The sequence below is a fragment of the Bombina bombina genome, chromosome 1 (assembly GCF_027579735.1).
Source record: "Bombina bombina isolate aBomBom1 chromosome 1, aBomBom1.pri, whole genome shotgun sequence".
NCBI classification, from domain to species: domain Eukaryota; kingdom Metazoa; phylum Chordata; class Amphibia; order Anura; family Bombinatoridae; genus Bombina; species Bombina bombina.
This window is the reverse complement of record NC_069499.1, coordinates 723,510,276-723,532,453: the sequence shown is the minus strand read 5'-3', so window position 1 is coordinate 723,532,453 and position 22,178 is coordinate 723,510,276. Positions and strand designations below refer to the sequence as shown.

The 22,178-nt window shown below is 40.7% G+C and overlaps 1 protein-coding gene across 1 annotated transcript in view; it reads right to left on the bottom strand.

Annotated features, from left to right (window-relative positions):
- LOC128645912 (transmembrane 9 superfamily member 2) overlaps window positions 1–22,178 on the bottom strand; it is a 662,966-nt gene that overhangs the window by 339,594 nt on the left and 301,194 nt on the right. Inside the window, exons 8-9 of the mRNA XM_053699233.1 lie at window positions 20,020–20,099; window positions 15,504–15,612 (exon numbers count right to left, since the gene is read on the bottom strand). Coding sequence (XP_053555208.1) covers window positions 15,504–15,612; window positions 20,020–20,099 — 189 coding nt within the window. The remainder of the gene's footprint in view (window positions 1–15,503; window positions 15,613–20,019; window positions 20,100–22,178) is intronic.

The following is a 22,178-nucleotide window of genomic DNA, read 5'->3' as shown; positions in this document are numbered from 1 at the left end:
TGATTCCCCCATGTTTATTTATGCCTCTGCAGTGACATTGATGGATTGAAACCTCAGGTAGGTCCTCACTTGACAAGAGGCCCACTATGAAGAGCCCTGAAAATCACTCTGAGTTTTAACACATTTATTATTATTCTTGCCTCCAGAGGAGACAAAACTTCTTGTGCCTTCCGAGACTCCCAGGAAACCCCAATCCTAAACATGCATCTGCTGAGATTACTACCCAAGTTGGCCTTAGGAAGGGAGATCCTTGAATCAGACACTTGTGAGATATCCACCAAAGAGAGAGATTGTCTGGTCCTGTAATCCAGACAAAATGATTGAGATAAATCGGTATAATCCCCACTACACTGTTGAAGCATACAGAGTTGACAAAGGGCGCAAGTGAAATTTTGAAAAAGGAATGGCAGCTCAAGCAGCCATCATCAAACCTACAAACTCTATGCACTGTGTGACTGAAGAATGAGAAGTTAATAAAATATATAGGGGGCGCCCTTAGGCAAAAATAGGTTAGCTGATAATATAACAATCGATGATACAATGAATCTAAAACACAAAAACCAGAATGTAATTATCAGGTTACTAAATATAATAAAAATGTTCAAGTCCCATATGTTAGAAGGGAAGGGTGTGAAAAATATAACTCAATAAGAAACAGTTGTCCCAGGTCCAGGCAGCTTTCTGTGGTAGGATCCAAGGCCAAGATCCAAAATCCGCAATCTGTAGAGGATATAAAGGAACATAAGCGCCACATGGCCTAGCACTGTATATGCTCTTGTGAGATAGTATATGAGAAATTTGGTGAAGCAACCCTCTTGGTGCAAATAGAGCAGGCTGGAATCTAACAGTCACCCAGCAGACTGACCTCCGGTGTGGCTTGAACTTCAGTGACTCAGGATACGATATCCCAGTATAATGTACACCAAATATCAGGTGTATGGCAGGAAAAGATGGTATACCATCAAGAAATACAACAACTTACTTTACTAAAATAAATAAAAACAAGCGTTTTTTGATTTATTTTAATAAAGTAAGTAAGAGGGGACAGTTGTAGCCTGCTCCATAATTAGGACAAAAGGAGACAGGGACAAAAAGAAATATACAATATTACACACACCAATTAATTTTATAAAAAATTAGGGTAACAAACTTGCATAAAGAACAAATTATATGCAGTAAGAAAAGGGCATAAGCTCAAAAAAGACTAAATACAAAAATATATGTATACATATACTTCAATATAAATCCTGTTAGTCAAAGTGGGCAATTTATATTATGAAGGCTGAAGGAAGAAAAAGGTTTTTGCTGATACAATACCCCAATGAGATCTTGATATGTATGGGTACTCAGTTGCAGACCTCACTGGAACACCGTAGAAGTAAAGTGCAATCTGTAATGGGCCCCGCTGCTGGAGAAATTTAACTCCAGTGTGCCAATAGCACTGCACTGTATAGTGCTTCTCACACATGCTTGAAATAAGAAAATGTAGCCCCTCTGGACATATAAGTTAAAAGCAGCAGCAGCTCTAAACCTGGCCAAAATAAAACCATGCCAAAAATGAAGAAATATTCAGCACGGTCTCTCTCTAGCCCCTCCAGTCTTATAAGTTAAAAACTACAGCATTCGCACTAAACACGTCTCTTTGTTAAAGTGCATAACGGAACGCCCCCACATGTAAACCCATGAAAGAGTTAAACATAAAACTGTCCCCTTTTCACGTTACATTTCAGATGTGTGTGCATATAGTGATGCATGTACCCTGGCCTTAGTAAACAAAACAAATGTACCTACTAAGAGCCTGCAGGCTTGTGAGTGTATTTTAATCATGTACTTACCTCTCTAACGCCCACTCTACTGTGCTTACCCAGCTGCATATATCCTGTATCCAATAGATGAGCCCATCCTAATTAGATAGCACTAAGTCAAAATCTTGGATAGGATGCAACCTGACGCATCCAACAGGCGGCTGAAGGACCAGTTCCAGCGACCCCTGGGGCAGGCTAGTGAAAAAACTACCTTAAGAGATTTACACTCACTGCCTATGGTACTCCTTTACACCCCTGTGCACTATTCTTAGTAATCTGAGGGAAATAATGGGCCTTGCAGCAGTTTGAGCACCCCTTTCCATGAAGAAATATCAACAACTCAACCTTTCACCTATCTCATGTTAAAGTGATAGTAAATTTATACCAACTGCTCAACATATTTTAGAAGCTCTTACCTTAACTAGCACATCGATATGCTTTAATAATATTAAAAACATCTGTTTACTGCATAATTTCATATTTATTATGGTAACATTACACTGTTATATTCAGCCTCTCTCTAAATTTTTATAAGGTACTGCTTTGATTGACATACGTTTAAGTCAATCTGCTCATCATGCGCCCCATGTTAAAAAGGACCTGCACGCTCCCGTGTTCTGAACTGACTAACTGCGATGCAATGTGCATGCGCAACTCTCACGCTATTTGCGCATTTGAAATAGAGAATCCTCAGTTCTAGGATTCTCTATTTCAAAAACGCAAAGTAGCGTAAGAGTGAGCAAATGATTGGCTAAAACGTATGTCAATCAAAGCAGTACCTTATAAAAATCTAGAGAGAGGCTGAAAATAACTAACATTACCGTAATAAAAATTAAATTATGCAGTAAACAGAGGTTTTTAATATTATGTGCTAGTTAAGGTAAGAGCTTCTAAAATATGTTGAGCAGTTTGTATGAATTTACCATCACTTTAGGGAAAAAAATAAGAATGAGGAGAATGAGGAAGTCGGAGGGAATAAAGCTCTTGGTGTGTTGGGTCATTTTTGATGCAGGAAAAGTAGAGGCAAATAGGACATAGGAGGTGGAGCAGAGCCCCAACTACTTGCTTATGGTATCTGCTACAGTAAGAAAACTAGCAGCTTGAAGCTTCAAAGAAAGTGAAAGGTATATTACTTTAGACATTTTCAGACAAGCATGAAACTAGGGTTGCAAAGGTGTATGGTGTTGTTGCACTAGGTCTGCGGTATATCACCTTTTACCAACACGGTTTTTTGGAGGCCCTATATTTGGGCTACTCACAAACAACAATATTGGCTATTCAGAATTTTTGACAGAAGTTTAGAACTCTTACATAGTTTCAGAAACACACAGATTATGGGGCAGGAACAGAATATCAATCTAATCTTTAAAGGAAGCTACTTAACTATTGGCTGCAGGGCTCACTCATGCGAGCCTGTACCGTAAGCGCTGCAAAGCTATATCGGCAGTATAACCCCTTAGCTGCTGAGTCATTTCCACCCCCACCACCCCCCCTTTGCTGAAGCTGTTTTTAGTTGTTTGACCCTCATTGTGATTTTACAAAAAAATTAACTTTTCATGCTGCTATATACTATGTAAGCCACTATGTAAAATGCAAAAAAAAAACACAATTTATGCTTACCTGATAAATTTATATCTCTTATGGTGTATCCAGTCCATGAATCATCCATTACTTGTGGGATATTCTCATTCCCAACAGGAAGTTGCAAGAGGACACCCACAGCAGAGCTGTTATATAGCTCCTCCCCTAACTGCCATATCCAGTCATTCGACCGAAAACACGCAGAGAAAGGAGAAACCATAGGGTGCAGTGGTGACTGTAGTTTAAATGAAAAAAATTACCTGCCTTAAAATGACAGGGCGGGCCGTGGACTGGATACACCACAAGAGAAAGAAATTTATCAGGTAAGCATAAATTGTGTTTTCTCTTGTAAGGTGTATCCAGTCCACGGATCATCCATTACTTGTGGGATACCAATACCAAAGCTAAAGTACACGGATGAAGGGAGGGACAAGGCAGGTACTTAAACAGAAAGTACCACTGCCTGTAAAACCTTTCTCCCAAAAATAGCCTCCGAAGAAGCAAAAGTATCAAATTTGTAGAATTTTGAAAAAGTATGAAGCAAAGACCAAGTCGCTGCCTTGCAAATCTGTTCAACAGAAGCCTCATTTTTAAAGGCCCAAGTGGAAGCCACAGCTCTAGTAGAATGAGCTGTAATCCTTTCGGGAGGCTGCTGTCCAGCAGTCTCATAGGCTAAGCAGATTATGCTTCTTAGCCAAAAAGAAAGACAGGTTGCCGAAGCCTTTTGACCTCTCTGACCAGAGTAGACCACAAAGAAAGCAGATGTTTGACGAAAATCTTTAGTAGCTTCTAAGTAAAACTTTAAAGCACGAACCACGTCCAGATTGTGTAATAGACGTTCCTTCCTTGAAGAAGGATTAGGACACAAGGATGGAACAACAATCTCTTGATTGATATTCTTGTTAGAGACCACCTTAGGTAAAAACCCAGGTTTGGTACGCAGGACAACCTTATCCGAATGGAAAATCAGATAAGGAGAATCACATTGTAAGGCAGATAACTCGGAGACTCTGCGAGCCGAGGAAATAGCTACCAAAAAAAAGAACTTTCCAAGATAAAAGTTTGATATCTATGGAATGAAGAGGTTCAAATGGAACTCCTTGAAGAACCTTAAGAACCAAATTTAAGCTTCATGGCGGAGCAACAGGTTTAAACACAGGCTTGATTCTAACTAAAGCCTGACAAAATGCCTGAACGTCTGGAACATCTGCCAGACGCTTGTGCAAAAGAATAGACAGCGCAGAAATCCGTCCCTTTAAGGAACTAGCTGACGATCCTTTTCCCAAACCTTCTTGGAGAAAGGATAATATCCTGGGAATCCTGACTTTACTCCATGAGTAACCCTTGGATTCACACCAATAAAGATATTAACGCCATATCTTATGATAAATTTTCCTGGTGACAGGCTTTCGTGCCTGTATTAAGGTATCAATGACTGACTCGGAGAAGCCACGCTTTGATAAAATCAAGCGTTCAATCTCTATGCAGTCAGTCTCAGAGAAATTAGATTTGGATGGTGGAAAGGACCCTGAAGTAGAAGGTCCTGTCTCAGAGGCAGAGTCCATGGTGGAAAGGATGACATGTCCACTAGATGTGCATACCAGGTCCTGCGTGGCCACGCAGGCGCTATTAAAATCACTGATGCTCTCTCCTGCTTGATTTTGGCGATCAGTCGAGGGAGCAGAGGAAATGGTGGAAACACATAAGCCAGGTTGAAAGACCAGGGCGCTGCTAGAGCATCTATCAGCGTCACCTTGGGATCCCTGGACCTGGATCCGTAACAAGGAAGCTTGGCGTTCTGTCGAGACGCCATGAGATCCAGTTCTGGTTTGCCCCAACGATGAATCAATTGTGCAAACACCTCCGGATGGAGTTCCCACTCCCCTGGATGAAAAGTCTGTCGACTTAGAAAATCCGCCTCCCAGTTCTCTACACCTGGGATATGGATAGCTGATAGGTGTCAAGAGTGAATCTCTGCCCAGTGAATTATTTTTGAGACTTCTAACATCGCTAGGGAACTTCTTGTTCCCCCTTGATGGTTGATGTAAGCCAAAGTCGTGATGTTGTCCGACTGAAATCTGATGTACCTCAGAGTTGCTAACTGAGGCCAAGCCTGAAGAGCATTGAATATCGCTCTCAGTTCCAGAATATTTATTGGAAGGAGTGTCTCCTCCTGAGTCCACAATCCCTGAGCCTTCAGGGAGTTCCAGACTGCACCCCAACCTAGAAGGCTGGCATCTGTTGTTACAATTCTCCAATCTGGCCTGCGAAAGGTCATACCTTTGGACAGATGGACCCGAGATAGCCACCAGAGAAGAGAATCCCTGGTCTTTTGATCCAGATTTAGTAGAGGGGACAAATCTGTGTAATCCCCGTTCCACTGACTGAGCATGCATAGTTGCAGCGGTCTGAGATGTAAGCGTGCAAACGGCACTATGTCCATTGCCGCTACCATTAAGCCGATTACTTCCATGCACTGAGCCACCGAAGGGCGCGGAATGGAATGAAGAACACGGCAGGAATTTAGAAGCTTTGATAACCTGGACTCAGTCAGGTAACTTTTCATTGCTACAGAATCTATCAGAGTCCCTAGGAAGGAAACTCTTGTGAGGGGGGATAGAGAACTCTTTTCCTCGTTCACTTTACACCCATGCGACCTCAGAAATGCCAGTACTATGTCCGTATGAGACTTGGCAATTTGGAAGTTTGACGCCTGTATCAGGATGTCATCTAAATAAGGGGCCACTGATATGCCCCGCAGCCTTAGGACCGCCAGAAGCGACTCTAGAACCTTTGTGAAGATTCTTGGGGCTGTAGCTAATCTAAAAGGAAGAGCTACGAACTGGTAATGCCTGTCCAGAAAGGCAAACCTGAGAAACCAATGATGATCTTTGTGTATCGGAATATGAATATAAGCATCCTTTAGATCCACTGTAGTCATATATTGACCCTCCTGGATCATAGGTAGGATGGTACGAATAGTTTCCATCTTGAATGATGAAACTCTGAGGAATTTGTTTAAGATCTTTAGATCCAAAATTGGTCTGAAGGTTCCCTCTTTTTTGGGAACCACAAACAGATTTGAGTAAAAACCCTGTTCCTGTTCCTCCTTTGGAACTGGATGGATCACTCCCATAACTAGGAGGTCTCGTACACAGTGTAAGAATGCCTCTCTTTTTATCTGGTTTGCAGATAATTGTGAAAGGTGAAATCTCCCTTTTGGGGGGGAAGCTTTGAAGTCCAGAAGATATCCCTGGGATATAATTTCCATCACCCAGGGATCCTGAAAATCTCTTGCCCATGCCTGGGCGAAGAGTAAGAGTCTGCCCCCTACTAGATCTGTTACCGGATAGGGGGCCGTTCCTTCATGCTGTCTTAGAGGCAGCAGCAAGCTTTTTGGCCTGCTTACCTTTGTTCCAGGTCTGGTTTGGCCTCCAGACCGTCTTGGACTGAGCAAAAGTTCCCTCTTGTTTTGCATTAGAGGAAGTTGATGCCGCACTTGCCTTGAAGTTTCGAAAGGCACGAAAATTAGACTGTTTGGCCCTTGATTTGGACCTGTCCTGAGGAAGGGCATGACCTTTTCCTCCAGTGATATCAGCAATAATCTCCTTCAAACCAGGCCCGAATAGGGTCTGCCCCTTGAAGGGAATGTTAAGCAGCTTAGATTTTGAAGTCACGTCAGCTGACCATGATTTAAGCCATAGCGCCCTACGCGCCTGTATAGCAAAAACAGAATTCTTAGCCGTTAGTTTAGTCAAATGAACAATGGCATCAGAAACAAAAGAATTGGCTAGCTTAAGTGCTCTAAGTTTGCCAAGTATGTCATCCAATGGAGTCGCTACCTGTAAAGCCTCTTCCAGAGACTCAAACCAGAACGCCGCAGCAGCAGTGACAGGAGCAATGCATGCAAGGGGCTGTAGGATAAAACCTTGTTGAATAAACATTTTCTTAAGGTAATCTTCTAATTTTGTATCCATTGGATCTGAAAAAGCACAACTGTCCTCGACAGGGATAGTAGTACGCTTTGCTAGAGTAGAAACTGCTCCCTCCACCTTAGGGACTGTCTGCCATAAGTCCCATGTGGTGGCGTCTATAGGAAACATTTTTCTAAAAATAGGAGGGGGAGAGAACGGCACACCTGGCCTATCCCATTCCTTAGTAATAATTTCTGTAAACCTTTTAGGTATTGGAAAAACATCAGTACACACCGGCACTGCAAAGTATTTATCCAGTCTACACAATTTCTCTGGCACTGCAATTGTGTCACAGTCATTCAGAGCAGCTAAAACCTCCCTGAGCAATATGCGGAGGTGTTCAAGCTTAAATTTAAATGTAGAAATATCAGAATCAGGTATCTTTCCTGAGTCAGAAATATCACCCACAGACTCTCCTTCCTCAGCTTCTGCATCTTGTGAGGCAGTATCAGACATGGTTCTTAAAGCGTCAGTATGCTCTGCATTTCGTCTAACCCCAGAGCTATCTTGCTTACCTCTAAATTCGGGTAGTCTGGCTAATACCGCTGACAGTGTATTATCCATGACTGCCGCCATGTCTTGTAAAGTAATCGCTATGGGCGCCCTAGATGTACTTGGCGCCATTTGAGCGTGAGTCCCTTGAGCGGGAGTCAAAGGATCTGACACGTGGGGAGAGTTAGTCGGCATAACTTCCCCCTCGTCAGATTACTCTGGTGATAAATTTTTTAAAGACAGAATATGATCTTTATTGCTTAAAGTGAAATCAGTACATTTGGTACACATTCTAAGAGGGGGTTCCACCATGGCTTTTAAACATAATGAACAAGGAGTTTCCTCTATGTCAGACATGTTTACACAGACTAGAAATGAGACCAGCAAGCTTGGAAAACACTTTAAATCAAGATAACAAGCAAATATAAAAAACGGTACTGTGCCTTCAAGAGAAAATTTTTTGTCAGAATTTGAAAAACAGTGAAAAAAGGCAGTTGATCAAATGAAATTTTTACAGTGTGTATAATAAGCTAACAGAGCATTGCACCCACTTGCAAATGGATGATTAACCCCTTATTTCAAAAAACGGATCAAAAAACGTTTTTTAACAGTCACAACAAACTGCCACAGCTCTGCTGTGGCCCTACCTTCCCCAATAAACGACTTTGGAAAGCCTTTGAGCCCTTTAGAGATGTCCTATAGCATTCAGGGGACTTCTGAGGAAAGCTGGATGTCTCAGTCTGTAATTTTAACTGCGCAAAAAAACGCTAAAATAGGCCCCTCCCACTCATACTAGAACAGTGGAAAGCCTCAGGAAACAGTTTCGAGGCAAAATTTAAAGGGACACTGTACCCAAAAATTTTCTTTCGTGATTCAGATTGAGAATGAAATTTTAAGCAACTTTCTAATTTACTCCTATTATCAAATTTTCTTCATTCTCTTGGTACCTTTATTTGAAATGCAAGAATGTTAGTTTAGATGCAGGCCCATTTTTGGTGAACAACCTGGGTTGTCCTTCCTGATTGGTGGATAAATTCATCCACCAATAAAAAAGTGCTGTCAGGAGTTCTGATCCCCAAAAAAACTTAGATGCCTTCTTTTTCAAATAAAGATAGCAAGAGAACGAAGAAAAATTGATAATAGGAGTAACTTAGAAAGTTGCTTAAAATTGCATGATTTATCTGAATTACAAAAGAAAAATTTTGGGTTCAGTGTCCCATTAAGCCAGCCATGTGGAAAAAACTAGGCCCCAATAAAGTTTTATCACCAAAGCATATATAAAAACGATTAAACATGCCAGCAAACGTTTTATATTGCAATTTTATAAGAGTATTACCCCTGAGATTAAGCATGATACCAGTCGCTATTAAATCACTGTATTCAGGCTTAACTTACATTAATCCGGTATCAGCAGCATTTTCTAGCATTTCCAATTCTAGAAAAAATTGTAACTGCACATACCTCATTGCAGAGTAAACTGCACGCCATTCTCCCGCTGAAGTTACCTCTCTCCTCAGACATATGTGAGAACAGCAATGGATCTTAGTTACAACCTGCTAAGATCATAGAAAACTCAGGCAGATTCTTCTTCAATTTACTGCCTGAGATAAAATAGTACAACTCCGGTACTATTTAAAATAAACTTTTGATTGAAGATAAAAAACTAACTATATTTCACCACTCTCTCTTACTACCTCCATGCGTGTTGAGAGTTGCAAGAGAATGACTGGGTATGGCAGTTAGGGGAGGAGCTATAACAGCTCTGCTGTGGGTGTCCTCTTGCAACTTCCTGTTGGGAATGAGAATATCCCACAAGTAATGGATGATCCGTGGACTGGATACACCTTACAAGAGAAATCAAGCGTTCAATCTCCAATCAGTCAGTTGCAGAGAAATTAGATTTGGGTGTTTGAAGGGTCCCTGAATGAGAAGGTCCTGCCTCAATGGAAGCTTCCACAGCGGCAGAGAGGACATGCCCACTAGATCGGCATACCAAGTCCTGCGAGGCCACGCAGGCGCAACTAGAATTACTGAAGCCCTCTCCTGTTGGATCCGAGCAATCACCCGGGGCAGGAGAGCAAACGGTAGAAACACATAAGCTAGGTTGAACAACCAAGGCACTGCCAAGGCATCTATCAGTTCGGCCTGAGGATCCCTTGAGCTGGATCCGTATCTGGGTAGCTTGGCATTCTGACGAGACGTCATCAGATCCAATTCCGGTCTGCCCTATCTGAGAATCAGAGTGGCAAAAGACCTCCGGATGAAGTTCTCACTCCCCTGGATGAAACGTCTGTCTGCTTAAAAAATCTCCTTCCCAGTTGTCCACTCCTGGGACGTAGATTGCTGACAGATAACAAGAGTGAGCTTCCGCGCACCAAATTATCTTGGATACTTCTTTCATCGCTAAGGAACTCCTTGTTCCTCCCTGATGAGTGATGTAAGCCACAGTCGTGATGTTGTCCGACTGGAAACGGATGAATTTGGCCAAAGCCAACTGAGGCCACACCTGAAGCGCATTGAATATTGCTCTTAATTCCAGAATATTGATTGGAAGGAGAGACTCCGGCTGAGTCCACACATCCTGAGCCTTCAGGGAATTCCAGACTGCACCCCAGCCTAGTAGACTGGCGTCCGTTGTCACTGTCACCCATGAGGGTCTGTGGAAGCACATCCCTTGCGACAGATGATCCTGCGACAACCACCAAGTCTCTTGTCTCCTGATCCAGATCTGAGGAGACAAATTTGCATAATCTCCATTCCACTGACTGAGCATGCTCAGTTGAAGTGGTCTTAGATGAAAACGAGCAAACGAATGATGTCCATTGCTGCCACAATCAATCCAATAACCTCCATGCACTGAGATGGTAAGACGACCCCTGGATCAAAATATCGTCCAGATAAGACGCCACTGCAATGCCTCGCAACCTGAGAACCGCTAGAAGCGACCCTAGAACCTTTGAGAAAATCCTGGTTGCGAAAGGAAGGGCCACAAACTGAAACTGAAACTGAAAATGTTTGTCCAGAAAGGCAAACCTTATGAACTGGTGATGATCCTTGTGGATAGGAATATGAAGATATGCATCCTTAAAGTCCACGGTAGTCATATATTGACCCTCCTGGATCAATGGCAGAATTATTCGAATGGTCTCCATCTTGAAGGATGGGACACTGAGAAACTTGTTTAGACTTTTTAGATCTAAAATAGGCCGAAACGTGCCGTCTTTTTTGGGAACCACAAAGAGATTTGAGTAAAACCCCTGCCCCTGTTTCAGTATGGGAACGGGACAAATTACTCCCATAGTAGAGAGGTCTTTTACACAACGTAAGAACGCCTCTCTTTTTATCTGGTCTACAGACAATCGTGAAATAAGAAACCTCCCCCTTGGGAGAGAATTTTTGAATTCCAGTTGATACCCTTGGGACACTATTTTCAGTGTCCAGGGGTCCTGAACATCTCTTACCCAAGCCTGGGCAAAGAGAGAAAGCCTGCCCCTACTAGATCCGGTCCCGGATCGGGGCCGCCCCTTCATGCTGTCTTGGTAGCAGCAGCGGGCTTCTTGGGTTGTTTACCCTTGTTCCAAGCCTGGTTGGGTCTCCAGACAGACTTGGCCTGAGCAAAATTCCCTTCCTGCTTGGCGGAAGAAGAGGAAGAAGAGGGGACTCCTTTAAAATTCCAAAAGGAATGAAAATTATTTTGTTTACCTCTCAGTTTAGCAGTTCTATCCTGAGGTAGGAGATGACCCTTACCTCCCGTAATGTTAGAAATGATTTCTTTCAAGTCAGGCCCGAATAGGGTCTTTCCCTTGAAAGGAATAGTCAAAAGCTTTGACTTAGATGACACATCAGCAGACCAAGATTTTAACCATAACGCTCTACACGCTAAAATAGCAAATCCAGCATTCTTAGATGCCAATTTGGCAATCTGAAAAGCGGCATCTGTAATAAAAGAATTAGCCAGCTTAAGAGCCTTAACTATCTAAAATATCCTCTAATGGAGTCTCAGTCTTAAGAGACTCTTTCAAGGCATCAAACCAGAAGGCCGTCGCAGTGGTAACTGGTACAATGCAAGCCGTTGGTTGTAAGAGGAAACCCTGATGAATAAAAATTTTTAGAAGACCCTCCAATTTCTTATCCATAGGGTCTTTGAAAGCACAACTATCCTTAATAGGAATAGTTGTACGCTTAGCCAGGGTAGATATAGCTCCCTCCACCTTAGGTACCAGCTGCCAAGAGTCCCGGACAGTGTCTGATATTGGATACATTTTCTTGAAATTAGGAGAAGGTGAGAACGGGATACCCGGTCTGTCCCATTCCCTCTTAATAATCTCCGAAATTCTCTTAGGAACCGGAAAAACATCAGTGTAAGCAGGTACCTCTAAGTATTTGTCCATTTTACACAATTTCTCTGGTGGTACCACAATAGGGTCACAGTCATCTAGAGTCGCCAAAACCCCCCGAAGTAACAGGCGGAGGTGTTCAAGCTTAAATCTAAAGGATATGTCGTCCAAGTCTGTCTGAGGTAACACACTTCCCGAATCAGAAAGTTCCCCCTCAGACAGAAGTTCCCTGACCCCCAAATCAGATCCCTGTGAGGGTACATTGGAAATAGCTAACAAAGCATCAGAGGACTCAGTATTCACATTGACTTCTGTCCTACTGCGTTTGCCCTGTAACGCTGGCAACTTAGATAATACCTCTGTAAGGGTAGTTTACATAACTGCAGCCATATCCTGCAGAGTAAATGAATTAGACGCGGTTGAAGAACCAGGTGTCGCTTGAGTGGGCGTTAAAGCTTGTGACGCTTGGGGAGAATTTGGCTGTATACCCTGATTCTCCTCAGACTGAGAAACATCCTTAAACACATTTTCTTTACATAAAATCTGTGCTTTACATTGTAAGGCCCTCTCAGAACACAAGGGGCAAAAAATCAGAGGGGGTTCCACAGTAGCATCTAAACACATAGAACAAGGAGTTTCCTCAGTCTCAGACATGTTAAACAGACTAGCATAACAATAATAGTCGTTCTTTGCTTAAAATATTGAGCTCTGAACTCAAATTATACAGACAAAAAATGTTAATACAAAAAACTGCACTGCGCCTTTAAATAATAAAAGCACAACAATTTTTCTGTTATCTTCAAAAACTTGTTTGTGGCAATAAAAATTATTTTAATGTGCCTAAAATACTCTATTAGTATTGCATCCGCTTGCTGAGATGTGTAAGAAAAATAGAATATTGATTTAACAAATATTTATTTATATTTATTCCGGCCCCTGCACCACGCCACAGCTCTGCTCTAGCGCCTACCTGCCCCCAGAATACACTGCTGCTGTCAGAGAAGCTTTTAAGGGCCTTCGAAAGTCAAGACAACTTAGGCCCCACCGGAGCCCAGGTCTCTGCTGCCTATGCGATCCGGATGATACTGTGCGTCTGAGCGCGCGAAAATAGGCCCCGCCCATCGTGGGCGTAACTCTAGCCTGACTAAGACCCACATGGGTCGCAAAAAAAAGCAAACATGTCGATCCAAGTAAGACTATAAGCCATGTGCCCCTCTTGTGTACATCACAAAGATCAAGTGAAAACATTGTGAAAACAAAAACACTGTACTCCTAATGACAGTCCTAAGCAAACCGCCGCTCCCAGCGTCCAGCCCACCTTGCATAAGCCTCAAAGGTATATTTTACATACTTTGGCACTCAATATAAAGGGATTCCAGGTACACCATCTCTTACATATATAGTGCATACTGCTTACCCCTCCCCATATAGGGAATAATGTCAGCCTGTTCTGATGCATCAAGTCTCCCCAGAAACAAAAGACTGAACATACCTCCATGCTGCTTGTAGCCAGGCACAGTTCTCCACGCTGAAGATTTTTCTTACACTACCTTCAGCTGCGATGTGGGAACCATCATGGATCTTAGATAACATTTGCTTAGATCATTAACATCAGGGTAGAAAATAAGATGTCACCACTCCTCATGGGAAGTAATAGACTGACGATTTCTCCCTGAGAAAAAATAGTACTCACTGGCACCATTTTAAAAATAAAAAACTTCTTGATTGAAGAATCTAAACTAACACCTCACTTTACCGCTTCCTATTACTAACACAGGCAAAGAGAATGACTGGAGGTGGAGGGAAGGGAGGAGCTATATATACAGCTCTGCCGTGGTGCTCTTTGCCACTTCCTTTTAGTAGCAGGAGGATAAATCCCACAAGGATGAAATCCGTGGACTCGTCATATCTTGTAAAAAAAAACTTTTCATCCTTGGATACCACTTATAGCCCTAAAAGGGAGGCCATACCCCTGCCTTAGTCAATATCTTTCCTAATCGCCATTGCAAATGTTTGGTTTGTGTATAAGTGTGTAATTATTTTTTCTTGTTCTTTTGTTCTGTGATGCAGATCCAAATGTATTTTTTTGAATCCTCGTTTTGTGTAAATGTTATGTAGCATTTGTTGTAAATGATTGTGAATGTTCAATGTGAATGTGCTACGTTGTGTGAGGGATTGTTGTTTGTACATTTGACATGATTATTCTTTGTAGAAAACAAGGAAAGTGACAGCGCTAATAAGCACAGGTCAGATGGATATATACAAGATAAACTGCAATTTGGTGGAATAATTCAAAGCAATTACTGGGTATATAGCTAACATATAAAAACTGAGGCTAAGATATATAAAACATATGAGACCTTTAATAATGTATATCATATAATAATTATAAAAAAGGACATCTCCCAGATAAAAAAGAAAACCTAAAAAATTATAACATTATGAAAGGTACCTATATATTGGAGATTATAGCCTATATAGTCCAAGATATGATGGTTATAAAGTTCATAGACTCAGTCACAGATATTAAAGTATTCAGGATGATAACAGTGTATCCGCAAATAAGTATTGTGATGACAAAAGTGTATTCGCAAATAAGTATTGTGATGATGACAGTGTATCCGCAAATAAGTATTGGGTGAGTCGTGGTACCTGATTGTAATTGACAAATTTCTCCCCTTGTGCTCCTCTTGGTGGATCACCCTACGTGTCGAGGGATAGCTGGAAGGGGAAATAGAATTTAAATGAATAACTTCTGGTAAATGATTTGGCTGTTTCTCGGCCAGTTACACCGCGTCCGGGCGGGTAATGCCGCTTGCTGTCTTCCTCGACTATGCCTGGGTTACGTGATCTGCCGTTAGACATCATAGGTCACGATGTCAATTCAGATGGTTACAATAGCGCTATTGTGGTTACTTCGTTTTGTAGATAATTTGTTGCCACTTGGTATTCTCTTCCTCTTTCAGCCTCATAATCTGTGTGTTTCTGAAACTATGAAAGAGTTCTAAACTTATGTCACAAACTCTATTCTGAATAGCCAATATTGTTGTTTGTGGGTAGCCCTAAATTTTATAAAATATGTCAAGTCCTGTAATAATATATCTATATGTTGTTGGCATAACAGATGTAAAACTCTTCCCAAGCATAAACTATTAAAGCTAAAGAGATCACTTGATAAATGTAAATAAAGTACAAAATATATTTAAAAAGTAATAGACTTCAAAAAAACAAAAACAATTTTAAAAAAAGGTATAGACATTTTTCAATAACATCTGATGAAAACAGGTGTATAAGAATTAGGTTTACATACTTACAGATGAATCAATCTGATTGTATCTTGCAATATCCTTATGAAGAGTTCTTAACATTATCATTGCCACCATACCAGACAGAAAGAGAACGATGACCAGAGAATTCATTATACTGAAAATAAAAACAAAATCAATGTGCGACTTCAACTTAGCTTTTGACCCAACACTAGACTGCTCTTCTGGCACATCTTCTATACCACATAAAACTTTAAGGCAAATTAAACACTCCCTCTCATGTCTAGCTGTACATGACACTTGGCGCCTTCACCACCCAAGCGATAGAGACTTCACCTTTTTTTCAAACCCCCATCAATTATACACAAGAATAGACTACATCTTTGTTGATGTCTCTAGTTTATCTTCTATTGCTCAGACTCATATAAACCCCATAACGTGGTCAGACCACGCCATCATCAGCTGCCAACTTCATTGGCATCCCATTGACCCGTCCACCTCTCGGTGGAGACTTGACGACTCCTTACTTAGAGACCCCCAGATATTTTTACAGATACAAAAAGCACTGATCGACTATTTCCAAACAAATGACACCCCTGAGATTCACATACACAACATATGGAATGCTCATAAATGTGTTATCCGAGGGGAATTAATCGCCCTCAAAGCAGCGAAACGGAAACAGAATGAGTACCTTAATTCTCTTTTAGCTGACATTCATAAACTACAGGACTTACATAAATTACACCCCACAAGTACTTCTTTGACAGATAGCATCACCCACAAAAGAGACCAACTTCGTATATTTTTAGGCACAGAGGCCAAGAACAAGGCCTTATATCTTAGAAAAGTTTATTATGAAGGAGCAAACAAACAAGGCAGGATGTTGGCCCAGCAGCTCCGGAAACGTACCAATAAACAATATATTATGGGATTACGCAACCCTGGAGGTGCTAGACTGTCCACCTCCAAAGACATTATTCAGGCCTTTAGGGATTACTATGACACCCTTTATAACATCCGCAGAGGTTTCTCTGATCCTCTCCAGACAGAAATAGCAGATTACTTAAGCGATATTAACCTCACTAAACTGACTGAAGAAGGGACGAGCTAGACGCCCCATTCTCGGAGGAAGAGCTTCAGCAAACTATTACCTCTTTCCCCCCTGGGAAGGCTCCCGGGCCCGATGGCTTTGGGAACTCTTATTATACACTATTTAAGGAAATATTATCCCCACACTTATTAAAATACTTCCACAGCATAGACGAGGTAGGTGCCTTCTCACCACTTTCGCTTCAAGCTCATATCACTGTAATCCCCAAACCTAACAAATCACCAGACTTAATAACTAATTACCGCCCTATCTCACTCAGTAATACTGACCTTAAGATTTTCGCTAAATTAATCACAACCCGCCTTAATAGACTTCTCCCTTCCCTCATACATAACGATCAAGTCGGATTTGTCCCTGGGCGAGAGGCTAGGGACAACACGACACGAAATATACACCTAATTTGGCATGTCTCAAACAAAAATATCCCAACCACGTTCATATCCACTGATGCTGAGAAAGCATTTGACCGGGTCAACTGGTCATACTTAAGAGCTACCCTACATGCTTTCGGCCTTGGCCCAACAACCCTTCAACGTATTTTTGCCCTATATTCCTCGCCCAGTGCTCGTATTTTAGTAAACGGCTCCCTATCCTCACCGATCGAAATCACAAATGGAACACGACAGGGCTGCCCCCTCTCCCCCCTTTTATTTGCCCTATTTATTGAAACCTTTGCACTGAAGATTAGGAATACACCTGAAATCCAAGGTGTCACAGTGGAGGATGATGAATTTAAGATTTCGTTATTTGCTGACGACATCCTATTCTCTTTGACCGAACCTGAAACCTCCATCCCTCCTCTTCTATCCGAATTATCCCTCTTTAATAAGCTCACAGATTTCCTTATCAATCCAAACAAATCTGAAATATTGGCCCTCGGCCTATCCGACCATTCTGTAAACGTAATTAAAAATTGCTGCCCCTTGAAATGGTGTTCTAAAGCTCTCAAATACCTAGGAATTTATCTCCCTCGGTCAGTCGACAATCTATTTCATACTAACTACACACATATCAAAACAGCAATAATGCGAGACCTTTCTTCGTGGGGCTCAAAAAAGCTCTCCTGGTGGGGCAGAATCCACACTATAAAAATGAATATCTTCCCAAGATTACTCTATATTATGAGTGCGGTTCCGGTGCCTCTACCTCCTAAGTACCTCACCCAAATACAAAACTTAATCAACTCTTTTGTGTGGAAGAAAAAACCACCTAGAATAAATAAAAAGACCATGCTGCTACCGCGGGAACATGGTGGGTTGGGTCTACCCGACCTAGAAAAATATAGAATGTCCATTTACCTGCAAAGAATTCTGGACTGGAGAGTGGGAGATGATCAGAGGAGGTGGGTCCGACTTGAGACAACTTAACCCCGACTTATCACTAGCTTCTACATGTTGGAGCCCTAACTTCCATGAGAAAATTAAAACACTACTTAACCCCATCACAAAAGAGACTTTCACACAGTGGAAAAGGGCTTCTTACCATCACCCTTGTCTATCCTCTAACCCTGGTCCTCTAACTTCCCTCAGAAATAACCCTGACTTTTCTATAAATCTCTTACAAACATCACTACCTAACACCTCTAGTGAAGATGATATTCTCCTACATAACGTCACCACCAACGATTCCATAAATACTCAAACACAACTGATAGATAAGGGCTACGAATGGGCACGCAACTGGTTTTCTTACAGAAGACTCCATAACTATATAACCACACATAAGCATAAAAATAACATGACTCGCCCTCCAACTAATATCGAGAAACTCTATCTCTTAACCTCACCAATTAAACACTCTCTTTCCGCTATATATAAAATCCTCACCCAACCCACACCAGGTAATCTTCCTTACTCTATAGAAATGTGGGAAAGAGAGCTGGGCATAATCATTCTACCTCAAACAGCTACTAATATATTCATTAATACCAAAAAGTCATCCACTTCAGCATCTATTCTAGAAACCAATTATAAAATATTACACTGTTGGTATCTAACTCCAAGGAAATTACACCGGCTATATCACAACACCAGTAATAAATGCTGGAGATGTGGCCATGTAGGGAGTGGCATGGGTCACATGTGGTGGTGGTGCTCTCAGCTAAACCACTTCTGGTACAAAATAATAGATGAAGTCGGTAATATATTACATACGACCCTGCCAGCTGATCCCCTCATTTGGCTACTAAATAGGTCCGTCAAGCTTCCTTTTAAATCTCTTCTCCCTTTGTTCCGAATATTTACTAACAGCGTGAAAATCCTGATTGCCAGACACTGGAAAGCAAAAGATGTTCCCACTCTGGGAATGTGGAGGGCTAAAGTGACCGAGTTACTAGAGTTAGAGGAGTATTCCGTTTATAAGAGAGGTAGCACAGACAACTTTATATCAATACAAGCAATATGGGATGAATACATTAGAACAATGAGATCCAACTAAGTTAATGGTGTCCCACTTCGAAAAGAGCAGAATGCCGATTTTCAACACGACCCCGAGGCTGGACAGTCCCCCTTTCCCCCCTCTTCCCTCCCCTAAACTTAACGGCTATACCGAGTTTTTTTTTCTCTCCTCCTCATATGGTACTTGTTCTACAAAATGTTTGGATCTGTGCCTTCCTTTAACATCTTTAATACTGTAATGTATACCATAATGTGCATATATGTTGTTGGATGTGTATTGATTCACTTCAATAAAAAGAATTTGACTAAAAACAAAATCAATGTGAACATTTTCTGCCAAACTTCTCATTATGATTAACCCAAACCAAGTGGGAGGTTTAAATTAACACAGAAAAAGTACAATCCAAGAATCATATTCTTTCATAATATTAAAGTGTAATTCTGACTCTCACTGTAGGCAATAAAGAAATACACATATCACCAATTGTCCACAAATACCCCCAGCTACATCATTTTGTGAAGGACATCATGCATTTTATTAGATAAACACATGAGTGCAGTTTGCTGCATGTTCTGGGTGTAAAGCCTATGTGGACTGTAATGAAACAGAGTAGGCATAAATCTAGGAAAAATTAAAATACATTTTAATAAACCACCATGTTAAAGGCTGGATTGGGGCACTAAAGATTCTGTACTTTGTGAAGGAATTTTAAAAACTGAGAACCTATATTCACAGACTCGAGAGACTGTTTCTCATAATGGCCATACATAATTTGTGCACTGACCTTATAGAGGACTCTCCCAAAGGACAGGGAAAGAAAACATCTGGAATTTAGGAGGACTAGATATCAATTAGTCTGTTTAATTATTGGCAACAAAGAGAGAGCTTGTCTTTGTACTACCAGATGATAGCTTTACAAATGTAATGTGAAATTAGCCTTTAGCATTTATTAATGGGGGGCAGATTTAACTTTGAAAATAAAATAAAAAACAACAACAACTACTAACAGTGCATTAAAAGTTTATTATTTTTATGTATTGGCAATCATCTTACCTAAACCACTGAATATTTGTATGAGGCATGGATTCCAGAATATAATCCCATCGAGAAGCCCACTTAATTGTATTATTTTCCTAAAAATAAACAAACACTCATTAATTACAGGATAACTCTGGGAATAAACCACCAATAATGTGTACATAAAGATATAATTAGAAGTTCTGAAACACTTTAAAAAGGACACTGTACTATAAATATTTCCCCTTAATGTGTGCCAAATTACTGTTTATACCTACTGCGGTGTATTACATGTATGGGAAATTGTTCCTACAATGGCTGTTTGGGTTTTTTTTTTTAATTAAAACCATCACTTATAACTCTCATGGGCATGTCCATTTAAGTGGGCTGAGCCTGCTGGTAAAAGCGACTTGCTCACATTATCTCTATCTAAACACAAAGCCTAATAGTGAAAAGCAAATTATGGCGGGAAGTTCAATGAGCTCAACCAGCTAGCTCAGATACAAAAAAACTCTCTGATCCACCTCCCACACTGGGAGGTTAATTAGTGATGTTGTAGAACGTTTACAAAGCGTTTCTACAGAGAATACATCTGTATTTATATGCTCAGCATAAGTGGTGTTTTATTTCAAACAACAAACAAGGTAAAGGGGCTATTTCCAAATACATTGCAGCAGATAAAATGGACTATTGGGAGCACATTTAACACAGGTTTTCTTTATGAGCCAGCGTTCTCCCCACGACATATCTAATGGGCACACACCCACACTGATTTTACTGACCATGGAACTGAAATTTAAGTCAATATTAAGCTAAAAGTAGGTAATGTTTACATTTTTTCAATTATTAAATACAGTTAGGATAAATTATACAATAAATGTGTGCCCTGGATAGCTTAAGTAACATTTATAAATAACAGAAAATGTTATAATATAGCCAAGTATTACACTGCCCCCATCCGGCTTCTTCATAATGCCACCCAGCTGGCAACATTTTCTGTGGAGAACACTGTGAGAATAAAGTTATTTACATCTCACTTTGACTAATAAAGTTTTATATCCTTTTTTTCACCCATCATCAGATTTTAATCAAAGAATTAAGCAATACCCTCAACTTTAAGTCTAACTCTCCAAAATTGTCCCCTAGATTGTAAGATCCTATCCTCAATTCCTTCTGTATCATTAAATACATAAAGAAAATAGAAAAGTTATTCTACCAGGTTTTGTTTCTAAGACAAATAATGTAAACTGTATAGAGGAGAATGAAGGAAGAACTAGTCTAACACCTTTACATTCATTTGCCTTGAACAAATAACAATGCGAAGATCAACTTGATGTAGTACATAAGGCAATACTTAACAGCCTTCGTTGAATGCTTGTTAAGGAATAATTTTTATTACCATCAACATGGATTCTACCTTGAATTTCAATCTGCATATTTTTTATCAAAATCCAAAAGATTAACTCAGACAGACAGACTTGTTTATAGAAACAGAAGCCTGTTTTGCATTCTTGAGAAATAATTATTTGAACGGTTTTGGAATCTAGAAGCAGTAAACGTAATAATGACATCTTGCTTTTTGGGTTGAATTTGAGTACCTGTGTGACCTACTGGATGTGAATTTAATATTCAATTGTTACATTTGTTCAAAATAGAAGGTCAAGAAGCAAGTAGGGGGAAAAAAAGAAAATATGAAAAACACAAGAAATGTTAAATCGATCACTTCAAACTGGAATTCAAAGAAAATGCATAAAAGGATAAGGCATTAAAAAAAAAAAAAAATTTATGCTTATCTGATAAATTTATTTCCGGATATGGTGAGTCCACGGAATCCTCAATTACTAGTGGGAATATCACTCCTGGCCAGCAGGAGGAGGCAAAGAGCACTACAGCAAAGCTGCTATATATGTCACTTCCCTTACCCATAATCCCCAGTCATTCGGCCGAAGGAAAAAGAAAACACAAAAGTGTAGAGGTGCCAGAGGTTTTAGAAAAAATAACCGTCTTAAAAAAAGGGTGGGCCGTGGACTCACCATATACGGAAATAAATTTATCATCAGGTAAGCATAAATTAAGTTTTCTTTCCTAAGATATGATGAGTCTACGGAATCATCAATTACTAGTGGGGATCAATACCCAAAGCTAGAGGACACAGATGATAAGGGAGGGACAAGACAGGTAGACCTAAACAGAAG